The following is a 12,500-nucleotide window of genomic DNA, read 5'->3' on the forward strand; positions in this document are numbered from 1 at the left end:
TATAATTTCTGAAATTACAAAAAAAATTTTGATAATAGTTAGAGAGAGAGAGAGAGAGAGAGAGAGAGAGAGAGAGAGAGAGAGAGAGAGAGAGAGTGTGTGTGTGTCGACGCGTGAGAAGGATTTTTTGCCAATAAGCCTTTATAGTATTTTACAGATTTTCACTCGAGATTCAGTTTTTGGAAAGAATGTGTGGTTGGGGCGTCACGTGAAGCTTTACTTGAGCACTGAACTGTGTGTGTGTGTGTGTGTGTGTGTGTGTGTGTGTGTGTGTGTGTGTGTGTGTGAATAGGTAAAAGTCAAGGTAACCCTACTTGCAGGTGAATAGATAGGTTAAATTACATAAGACTACTGTTTTGTGTTTAAATATGAAAAGAAAAAAAAATAATGAGATTGGAGGTCATACTCTGGAAGGGAAATCAAGTGTGTTTGCGACAGTGTAAGGTAGTGTAGGTTGAATTACATAAGAGTACTGTGCATGTTTAAATACGAAGAGAAAAAAATATGGGTTTATGGTGAGTAAAGGTGGTATTCTCGAAGGAAAGTCAAGTGTATTAATATCAGTGAGAGGCAGTGTAGGTCAGGTAATAGGAGAACACTGCATTTTTAGATACGAAGAGAAAACGAAAACAGGTCGATACAAAATTGGTTGAGTTCTACATGAGGACAAGTTAATGAACGTGACTAATGGTAGATAAAGGATGAATCTCGTCTGAATATGTGAATTTTAAGGTAAATCACGAAAAAATACTGATTAAAATACCTGAAAAAAAGATCGTTGTAGTTGATGTCTTAATACACTTGAGGACAGGTGAATGAGAGTGTACACAGGTAGATAAAGAGTGAATATCGGTCAAACTCGTGAATTGCTGTGTTAAATGACGAGAAAATACAGATGAAACTAAGTCGTTACAATTGATTTCATATACAGGTGAACGAACGTGAATGCAGGTAGATACATACCGAGTGTTTTTGGTCACAGATAAAATACGTGATTTTTTTTTTTTTTTTTTTTTGAGTAAGAAGAGCTCTGACTAAGAGCGACAAAAAAAAAAAGAAAAAAGACTGAGACAAAGGCCCATTAAAGGTGGCAGTCCTCATATTGCAGGTAAACCACCAGCAAAAATAAATAAATAAATAAATATATGAAAAAATGCCAAAACACATGTAAGAACCATAGTCGATATGCTTGATTTCTTTAACATATAGACAAAGACAATTCAAGTTAAGATACGTAAGAAATAGATAAACATTAAACACAGCTGACTTTAGGTAAAAAATAAAATGGTTACAATTGAAAATACACACACACATAATATACACACACACACACACACACACACACACAAGGCACACTGCAGGTAAGAGCTCTGGTCCCCCTTCTCTCCCATGAGCCGCCACCCACACTCAGTAGTAATTGCATCTGTGGGGGAGGAAAAGGTGTTAGGCGTGAGTGAATCCAGGCCCAGGAGGGGGAGCGCAGAGGCAGACGGGACAGAGCGAGAGGCTGCCGTGGATTGTATGTAGAATTTACTGGTGTTGTGTAGGCTGCCTGTACAGAGGGAAATGGTGGTACATATAAAGAGAAAATAGGTAAATAGGTAGATAGATTTTTTATGTAAGAGGGGTAACAGCCAAAGGTAATAGAGAGAGAGAAAGGGACAGAAAAAAAAAGGTCCTTTGAGGTGCTAATCCCCAAAAACGAAGGTTAAAAATAGGTAAATAAATGGGTAGATATATAAAGTATGTGAACTTAGAAGATATTGAGCTAAAAGTGTATTAAAACTAAGGAAAGCAATGAATTATAAGGAAGGTTTGTGGAAAAATTTCTATAGTGGATTGAAAGAGAAATATATGAATAAAAGTTGACGTGCGTGCGTGTGCGTGTGTGTGTGTGTGTGTGTGTGTGTGTGTGTGTGTGTGTGTGTGTGTGTGTGTGTGTGTGTGTGTGTGTGAAGTGAAGAAATTTAAAAAGTTCTGGAGTGTGGAATGTTAAGACTTGTGTGTAGTGTGCGTTGTAGAGAGAGAGAGAGAGAGAGAGAGAGAGAGAGAGAGAGAGAGAGAGAGAGAGAGAGAGAGAGAGAGATTACAGTGGGAAATGCGAAGTTATTTACGTACTGGCGTGGGTTGTAAAGGAGTGAGGAAGTTTGTAGTGTGGAGGTTAAACTTTTCCGCGTGGGATTGTAAAGAAAGAGAAAAAAAATGTGCAATATAGCGTGTAAAGTTTTGTAGCGTGGACTTTAACAAAAAATAAATAAATAAATAAATAAATAAAATAAGTAGAGTTAATTGTAAACTTTTCCAGCCTAAGATGTAAAAAAATAAGATAAAATAGAACTCCCTCCAAAATAAGTAAATAAAACAAAATAAATAGACAAATAAATAAAATAAATTAAACACGTCGTTGAAATCACACAACAATAACAGAAGCAAATAATAACAAAGATCTTGCACACACGTTTGGGACGCGTGGATTAAAACGAATGTGAGAGAGATGAAAGAGAAAACGTGGGGTGTCAGTTTTCCTTCCTCGGGCCCAGACACAGATGGCAGCGGCGGCTCAGGAAATGGAAACAGGAAGCAGTGAAGGGAATATTGGTCGTTGCGTTGAACTTTCTAAAAGGAGAGAGAAAACGTGGAGAGGAGAGAGGAAATCAGACGTGTGTGTGTGTGTGTGTGTGTGTGTGTGTGTGTGTGTGTGTGTGTGTGTGTGTGTGTGTCTGAGGTCTTTACAAATGGAGGGAACGCAGTGGATGAAGTTTCAAGGCTCTATTTTCCTGTATCTATTAACTTCTCCCTTTTAATTAATTCCGTGACTGTAATGCACTGAACTGAGAAACTGTTGTAATGGTTTAAACGTTGGTTATATAAAGCTTTTTTTTTTTTTTTTGTGTGTGTGTGTGTGTGTGTGTTTGTGTGTGACTGTAGAAGGGAATTTGTATTCTTTATCGACAAATTTGTAGCGTGCGTGGTAAGGAAGAGTTTTTATTCATTAATAGAAAAAAAAATGTATAGTCGTAAATTAATAAATAAGTTTGGTAGAGATGATTATGAAAAAGAGTGGGGACACCGTGGGACATGATGCATGCAGATGATGTTGTAGTGAGTGTAAAGAAGGAATGAAGGAAAGACTGGATGAGTGGAGGTTAGCACTGGAGAGTAGAGGGATGAAGATGAGCAGAACAAAGACAGAGGAAGAATAGAATAGAGGTGAAAGCATCAAGCTGGATGGAGTGGAGCTAAAGAGAGTGGATGCCTTCAGCTAACTGGGATCTACCATATCAGTAGATGGCAATGATGATAAGGAAGTAACTAGAAGGATCCAAGGGGGATGAAGGAGCTGGAGGGATGTATCAACGGTATTATGTGACAGGAAAATGCAAGTGAAATTAAAGGGAAAGGTTTACAAAACGTACGGAGCAGAGGCATTACCTGTGAAGAAAGTAAATGAGAAGAGGATGGAGGTAGCAGGAATGTGGATGCTGCATTGGATGTGTGGGGTGACGAGGGAGGACAGAATGAACAATACAAAGATCAGAGGAACAGTGAAGGTGGGAGAGATTTCGAAGACGACACAAGAAGCAAGGCCTGGATGGTACGAGCGCGTAATGAGAAGGGATAGAGCAAGTGATAAGAGGAGAGTCCTGGGTATGGAAGTGCAAGGAAGGAGGGAGAGAGGAAGACCCAACATTAGATGGAAAGATTGCGTGAGAGAGAAGGGACTAGATACCGACATGGCACGTGACAGAGGAAATTGGAGGTAGCTCATCAAAAACAGCGACCTCGTATAGAGATGGACTAATCAGCTGATGATGAAGAAGAATTATGAAAAAAGAAATGTGCCTGAAATAAACTAATCTAAGAAATTGAAAAGCTGCTTTAAAGGGACAAGTTAATAAAGTTTGTGATAAGTGTTTTTTTGTGTGTGTGTGTTTGTGTTGCATAGGATGAAAATTTAATGAAAGTAGGAAAGAGCTTTTAGTGTTTTCTAACGAATTTCTAAGGAAAAAAATATTGTAGTATAAATCAAGTTATATAACGTGCATTGTAGAAAAAAAGAGTTAGTGTTATCGCAAAATTTTGTAGCGTGCGTTGTAAATAATAATAATAATAATAATAATAATAATAATAATAATAATAATAATAATAATAATAGTAATTAATATAGAAAGTTCAACCGTAAGAATTCAAATTGTCTCTCTTAACCGTAACCTATAAATATCACAGTTAACCCTTTCACTGGACGGGCAGGCAATCGACCCTTTACCCTTGCCTTTAACCCTTTACCTTTATCTATCGAGCCGTAATGATCGCCAAGGGCCAGGTGGAGGTAGGGCGACCTTGACTACCTGGCCTCTGCGTGACTAGAACTGAGCAGGGCATGGTGTGTTTGGCAGGATTACCAGAGTGAGGGGCAGGGACGGGGAAGTGAAGATCTACCAGACTCCATCTCGTGTTTCCTTCACCCATACGTCTCTTCCTTGTGTTTATTCTGTGTCACTCGTAAGATATGGAAGGATTATGATGCTTCTGTGAGAGAGAGAGAGAGAGAGAGAGAGAGAGAGAGAGAGAGAGAGAGAGAGAGAGAGAGAGAGAGAGAGAGAGAGAGAGAGAGAGACGTGCAAACAGATAAACATAAACAGCCAGGCAGATAAACAGACGAAACAGGCAAAAAAAAAAAAAAAAAAAAGTAGTTATGTCCTCTACACTAAAAATATGTAAAGTCAGTAAGATTCCATAAAGTTTATTGGAGAGAGAGAGAGAGAGAGAGAGAGAGAGAGAGAGAGAGAGAGAGAGAGAGAGAGAGAGAGAGAGAGAGAGAGAGAATTCAAAGTCGCGATCTATTTAAACCTTGGAAAGTTCTTTAATACTTCGACTTACGTTTGTTGACGCGCGGAGAGAGAGAGAGAGAGAGAGAGAGAGAGAGAGAGAGAGAGAGAGAGAGAGAGAGAGAGAGAGAGAGAAGAGTAATGACTTCAAAGTATTGGTAAAGAGAAGTAATATAAAAGAAAACGGGCGGTAATTTAACAAACATTCAAAGTGGTGGTGGTTATTTTTCTCAACCTGAATCAAATACCCCGACCAGGAAGGAAGGTAAGGCAGCCGTGATTACAAAACACTAGCGGGAGTATGTATGTAAATAATTTGTTGTAATTTGCTTGCAGGTATTGTGCAGTTTTCGAAAGTAGGAGCGGGAAAAAAAAAAGGAAGAGAGAAAATGAAAAATAGATTGATATAGTAAAGGTAGAAAAAGAAGATGAAAAAGAGGGAAATTGAAAAAAAAAGTAAGAAGCAATATAGGAAGGCTGTTTTCTCATGGATTTATTTATTTACTTATTTATTTTTGTCCGTGTAAATGAAGTAGGGAATGTGAAATTAAGTCTAAAAGTGTAGATGGAGAAAAAAACGCGAGTATTGAACTAAAATATAAAGAAAATTTTTTTGAAAAGTAATAAAACTGAAGAAAACAGGTTCTCCTGGTGTTCCCTATGGTCTGCTGAAATAAAAAAAAGACCAAAAATGTGCTGGCTATGAGGAAAATTTGTAAATCATTATTCAAGCAAAGTATTACATAAAAGTAGAGGCAGCCAGTTTCTCTCTCTCTCTCTCTCTCTCTCTCTCTCTCTCTCTCTCTCTCTCTCTCTCTCTCTCTCTCTCTCTCTCTCTCTCTCTCTCTCTCTCTCTTTTCTGTGATTCTTTTTCTACACATGAAGAAGGAATGCTGAAAATAAGTCTGAAAGTGCTAATAAAGAGAGGCACATGAATATTCAACCAATGTAAAAATAATAATAATAATAATAAAACACACGAAGGCAGTTTCTCTCTCTCTCTCTCTCTCTCTCTCTCTCTCTCTCTCTCTCTCTCTCTCTCTCTCTCTCTCTCTCTCTCTCTCTCTCTGTCAAGCGTCCCAGTTATAAGAATACGAAGTTAGACATTTTTTTTTTTTCATTCCTTTCTTTTCTTTTATAGTTTGAACTTGACTTTTCGTACATAAGCAATAGAAACAGAGCATCAAAGCACAGGAAAGTGAAGTGAAGTGAGGCGGGGCGAGGCAAGGCGAGGCGAGGCGAGGCGAGGGGAAGTGAGGCGAAGTGAGGGTGTATGCCGCCAGTATTAGAGAAAGTCGCAGTGTTTTCAGTCTCCTTTCCAGGGTCTGGGGAAACTTGGAGGAAAACAAGGGTATGGAAATTAGGCTGTGTTTTGCATCATTTACATTTTCTGTATGTGTGTGTGTGTGTGTGTGTGTGTGTGTGTGTGTGTGTGTGTGTGTGGGTGGATTTAAAAGAGAAGGAAAAGAATGGAGAATGATACGTGTTATTTCAAGATTTACTTTAATTGGAACGTATATAAATTGGAGTAAGGCTGTTTTTTTTTTTTTTTTTTTGTATGTTTCTGAATAGATATAAAAGACAAAGGGGGGGAAAGGTGAAGAATTATTTACTTTGATTAAATTGAGTACAAAAAATAGAGCAAGGTAGTGTTTTCTATACTTACATTCTCTCTCTCTCTCTCTCTCTCTCTCTCTCTCTCTCTCTCTCTCTCTCTCTCTCTCTCTCTCTCTCTCTCTCTCTCTCTCTCTCTCTCTCTCTCTCTCTCTCTCTCTCTCATAAATATAAAAACAGAAAGAGAAAAAAAGAAGGAAGTCTATTTTCTTCAGTTGTTTATTAAAGTGAAAAGAAAATAATGAGGAGGAACTAGAAAATCTAAAACCCGATAAGAAAGTTTATTATTATTTTTCTCTGAATTTGATTCGTATTTTTGTATTTGTGAATGAGAAAGAGGATTAAAATTTACTTGGGAAAATATATGAATGAATAGCAGGGCATATCAATCCTTTGGACACACACACACACACACACACACACACACACATAAACAAACAAACAAACAAACACACACACACACACACACACACACACACACACACACACACACACACACACACACACACACACACACACACACGAGAGAGAGAGAGAGAGAGAGAGAGAGAGAGAGAGAGAGAGACGGACAGATAGGTGTGCATTGGCCGCGACAGACAGGTGGTATCTGTAGGTGGTTACTGATTGGTTGGTGACAGGTGCTCATGTGATTGGTCAAGAGTACGTCTTTTGATTGGCTGGCTGCAGTGGCAAGGTGTGTTCTGATTGGCTGGCTACAGTGGCGAAGTGTGCTCTGATTGGATGAAAGGACTAGCAGTTCTTCCTGTTTTTTTAAAGGGATTGCCAATGATAATAAGAAATTGCGAAGCCATCAGGCCTACACGTGGCGGTCCTTATAAGATATATACCCATCTATTTCAACCTCTCGCTCCCATCCATAAATGTGGCTAATCTTTAAAGCTTCCTAACAACGACCTGTTTATTGAGTCCATTCCATTCATCTACCATCATATTTTAGAACCATTTCCTTCCTATCTCTTTCTTAGCGCTAACTTTTCAAGATTAAATCCATTATTTTCTTGTTCAGTCCTGATTACTGATCCCGAGAAATTTGCTTATGTTCCCCTTGTTACATCGCCTATATCACTTATGGATCTCTGTCAGGTCCCCTCTTAGCCTAAGCCTCTCTAGAGAATGTAAATTTAAAAACTTCATCCTCGTTTCGTAATGAATACCCTTCATCCCTTGTATCCTTTTAGTCATTCTCCTTTGTACTGATCCTATATTCTTCCTGCAATATGGGAACCAGAACTGCACAGCGTAATCTAGGTGAGGTCTGAGAAATACCAAATAAAACTTTAATATTACTTCGGGAATTCTACTTTTTAACAATCCTAAAATTGAATCCTAATACCCGATTTGCTTTGTTCCTGTCCTTTTATGCATTATTGCTTAAACGGAGATAAAATATAACTTTAACCTAATAATGTAATACTCTCTCTCTCTCTCTCTCTCTCTCTCTCTCTCTCTCTCTCTCTCTCTCTCTCTCTCTCTCTCTCTCTCTCTCTCTCTCTCTCTCTCTCTCTCTCTCTCTCTCTCTCTCTCTCTCTCTCTCTCTCTCAATGCCTCTCAAGCCAACATCTCTCTCCCTCATTCCAGGCGGGCCAGCAAAGGATCCAGGACCACTGACAGACTGTACTGGAACGACAGGAACTGCGCCGCCAAGAACGCCTTCGTGTGTGAAATGCGTGCCCCTGGAGGTGAGTGGGAGAGAGGGAGAGGGAGAGGGAGAGTGGAGGGAGGAGAAGGAACAGGGGGAGAGCAGTAGTGAGGGGAGAAAGACAGGTAAAGGGAAGGGCAGGTGAAAGAAAGATGAGGATCAAGGATTGGTGAGGAACCTGTTGGGGGAAGGAAAAGGGGATGGATGGGGAAGTAATGGGGAAGGAGAGGGGATCATGAGAGGAATGGAAGGAAAGGGAAGGGGAAGGAATAAATGAAGGAGGTGCAAGGATTCGTAGGGGAGCCTGTTGTAGGGGGAAGGAAAAGGGGATAGATGGAGAAATGATGGGGGAAGAAGAGGGGAATGAGAGAAGGGTTGAAAGGGAAAGAGAAGGAGAAGGAATAAATGTATAAAGAGTAATAAAGAGAGTAATAAAAATAGTAAATAATAAATAAAAGTAATAAAAGTGATAATAAGTTTATGATAAGTTAGTGAGCCTTACGAATAGAGGAAGAAGAGAAAAATGAAATAAGAAAGGTAAAGAAAAACAGGAAGAACAGAGAACATTGATAAACACGAACATATGAAATGAAAGAAAATGGAATGATAATTTTCGTAATATCATAAGAAACTTTTTTTCTCTCTCTCTCTCTCTCTCTTGACGAATGGAGGAATTAGTAGAGTAAGTGATAACTAAGGTGAGGTCATTAAGAGTTTTTTTGAGGTTTTGAAGTGTACATCTGTGAAAAATTAGGATCAAAAGGATATTTGTCCGTCTCTCTCTCTCTCTCTCTCTCTCTCTCTCTCTCTCTCTCTCTCTCTCTCTCTCTCTCTCTCTCTCTCTCTCTCTCTCTCTCTCTCTCTCTCTCTCTCTCTCTCTCTCTCTCTCTCTCTCTCTCTCTCATACACACACACACACACACACACACACACACACACACACACAATCAATAATATCAACAAGTTTATCATCATCTGTAAACTTCTCATCACTACCACCACCACCACCACCACCAACAGCAACTTAAATATGGAAATTTAAGCAATATTTTCAAGTTGGACGCTTTCATGCACAAACGCCGAGGGTTTTTATAAGAGTCACTAAACCCTGCCATGGATTTGAGCGTGGACAGAGGGCGTACGGTCACCCTGCCATGCTTCACTGATAACATTGAGAGTAATGGGTGAACCTTACTGCAGTGGTGGTGTGTGGTGATAGGGTAAGAGAGGAAGAGATACGTAAAAAAAAGGGAGGAAGAGGAGGAAAAATAAGGACATACGGAGGAAAGGGGAATAGGTAAAGGTGGAATGGTGGTGTGTGGTGATGGGAAAGGGTTTGTTGTATTAGCGAAGACGTGAGAGAGACATTTGAAACACTTAATGGATACGTAAGAAAGGAAGGAAGAGGAGGAAGAACAAGAAAGAGGGAGGGAGAATAAAGGAATGGGTAAAGGTGGAATGTGGTGTGTGGTGATGGGTGTATTAGTGAAAGGATGAGAGAAACATTGGAAACATTTGAAACGTTTATTTATTACCACTAGTCTTAATACATACGAGGAAAAGCTTTCTTTAGGCAAAATTAACAACGAACGAGATACAAAAATTAATACAAAATAAAGGAAAGTATAACGCAACATATATATAAACACGAGTAAAGAATAAGACAAACCAAATATGCTCTGCCCTCAAAAAAATAAATAAATAAAATAAATAAATAAATAAAGCAAGATGATACACAATATAAGATAATGACAAAATAAAAAACGAGAGATTATATATAAAAAAAAGCAAACATTTTTTTTATTCTCAATAGTGGAAGAGATATGCAAGAAAGGAAGGAAGAGGAAGAAGGAAGAGAAGAAGAAGAAGAAGAAGAAGAAGAAGAAGAAGAAGAAGAAGGACATACGTAGAGAAAGATAATAAAGGATAAGGTAAAGGTGAAATGTAGTAAAATAAAGAAGAAAAAGGAAAAGGAAAAGGAGGAGGAAACCGAAGAAAGGGAGAAGGAGGAGAAAAAAATCAAAACAAAGATAAAGAAAAGAGACAAGAAGGAAGGAAAAGATGATGTCATTGCGAAGAGGAAGAGGGGAAAAGGAGAGAAAGTGAGAAAAAAAGGAAAAGAAGAGAGGAGAGAGTAAAAAAGGGAAGAGGGAAGAGAAAAAAAAAGATGAGTTGACCCGGAAGAGAAAAAGGGAGAAGGAAAATAAGAGAACAGAAAGAGGAAAATGAACAGCAAGAATAAAGAGCAGAGGAGGGAGAGAAAGAGAGAATAGAGAAAAGAATAGAGATTGAGGGAGAGGAAGGAAGGATATTGAAAAGAAGAAAGACGACGAAATACAAAAGGTGGAAGAAAGAAGAGGTAAGGAAGATGATAGGTGAGAAGGAAGGGGGGAAAAAACCGCAGGGTATGTGGAGGAGAGGAAGGAAAGAAAGAGGGAGAAAGAGAGGGAGAGAAGAATGCAGTGTGGGAGAATGTGAAGATGACGATGAGAACGGCAGAGAGAGAGAGAGAGAGAGAGAGAGAGAGAGAGAGAGAGAGAGAGAGAGAGAGAGAGAGAGAAAATAAGTTTGTTCATCCCTTCTCTGTTGACACTCTGTTATTAGCAAGGAACCAAAATGAGGAAGGAAGGAAGGAAGAGAGGAGGTAAAGAAGAACGGAAGGAAGGAAAAAGGAAGGAAAGAAGGGTGAAGAAAAAATATCTTCTTTCATTTTCTTTACCTTTCCTCCTCCTCCTCCTCCTCCTCCTCCTCCTCCTCCTCCTCCTCCTCCTCCTCCTCCTCCTCCTCCTCCTCCTCCTCCTCCTCCTCCTCCTCCTTCTTCTCCTCCTCCTCCTTTCCCACTTTCATTTACTTCCAGTTTTCAGAATCATGAGAGTTGAAAAGATACTGAAGGGAAGTCAAGAAAGGAAGGAATGAGGAGGAGGAGGAGGAGGAGGAGGAGGAGAAGAAGAACACAAAGTGACGTGATACCCTAATGGCAAGTTCGGGGAATGGTGAAGGGAGGAGGAGGAGGAGGAAGAGAAGGAGGAGGAGGAGGAGGAGGAGGAGGAGGAGGAGGAGGAGGAGGAGGAAAGAGGATGGGGGAAATGAGGGAAAGCGAAGAACAACGGAAATATCAAGAAAGTGAAGTGCTCTCTCTCTCTCTCTCTCTCTCTCTCTCTCTCTCTCTCTCTCTCTCTCTCTCTCTCTCTCTCTCTCTCTCTCTCTCTCTCTCTCTCTCTCTCGAAACTCTTAATTAACATCTTCAGATAAATTGCGTAACACCTTAAGAAGATTCAGAGAGAGAGAGAGAGAGAGAGAGAGAGAGAGAGAGAGAGAGAGAGAGGGTGGGGGGGACAACGCACCCTGACCTTTCTCAGCGTGAGGTGTGGGCGGGCGTGGGGACAATACCCGTGCTGGCGGCAACCACTTACCGTATTGATGTGTGGCGGGGCGAGAGAGAGAGAGAGAGAGAGAGAGAGAGAGAGAGAGAGAGAGAGAGAGAGAGAGAGAGAGAGAGAGAGAGTATGGTAAAGATGTAATGGGTAATGAATTAATGGTGTTGATCATTGAAATTCTTAGGTGTGTGTGTGTGTGTGTGTGTGTGTGTTTGGTTAATGACAGGTAAATGTGGTGTCTTATGGTAGTGATGATGATAATGAATGATGATAATAATAATAATAATAATAATAATAATAATAATAATAATAATAATAATAATACATAGGAAAAAAGAGACGAAGTTCCATTTATGTTTGTTGAATTTTATACTACTACTACTACCACTACTACTACTACTACTACTACTACTACTACTACTAAAACTACATGTGGAGGAGCAAGGTAGAAAATAACAAGACCTTCCTTTACTCCTACACTTTAACCCTTTCAATATACCCGCCCCATTACAAATTCCATCCATTAAATAGAAAAATAAAAGAGGCAAGGATGTTTTTACAGTTAATTACATGTGCTAACTTTTGTATTGAGACACGCCCTTGCATAAACAGTACATAATAGTGATGTTATAATGATTTCAGTAATGATGATGATGATGATGAGAATATAATGACAGTAATAATAATGAAGTGAGGAATATTCCATCAAGTCACTTCCGCTTTTCCTCCTCCTCCTCCTCCTCCTCCTCCTCCTGTTTTTCCAAGTGGCTTTGTCTCATGGTATTGGTGGAGGGACAGAGGAGAAGGAGAAGAAGAAGAAGAAGAAGAATAGATCGATAACTCCAATGATTATGATGCTTGGAAAAGAAGAAGGGAAGGAAGGAAGAAGAGAAAGGAGGAAGGAAATAATAGAATGATGGACAAAAGAAGAGGGAAGGGAGGAAGGAGGACTTGGATGCATAAGAGAAAAAGAGGAAAAAGTGAATGATGGAGGAGAGGAAGATGAGAAGGGAGAGGAAA

At 39.5% G+C, this 12,500-nt stretch overlaps 1 protein-coding gene across 1 annotated transcript in view; it reads left to right on the forward strand.

The window, feature by feature from the left end:
• Nucleotides 1-12,500, forward strand: part of LOC135108603 (uncharacterized) — a 171,230-nt gene that overhangs the window by 77,509 nt on the left and 81,221 nt on the right. Inside the window, 1 exon segment of the mRNA XM_064019762.1 lies at nucleotides 8,043-8,143. Within this exon segment, the coding sequence (XP_063875832.1) occupies nucleotides 8,043-8,143 (101 nt within the window).

The sequence above is a fragment of the Scylla paramamosain genome, chromosome 17, assembly GCF_035594125.1.
Source record: "Scylla paramamosain isolate STU-SP2022 chromosome 17, ASM3559412v1, whole genome shotgun sequence".
Classification (NCBI taxonomy): domain Eukaryota; kingdom Metazoa; phylum Arthropoda; class Malacostraca; order Decapoda; family Portunidae; genus Scylla; species Scylla paramamosain.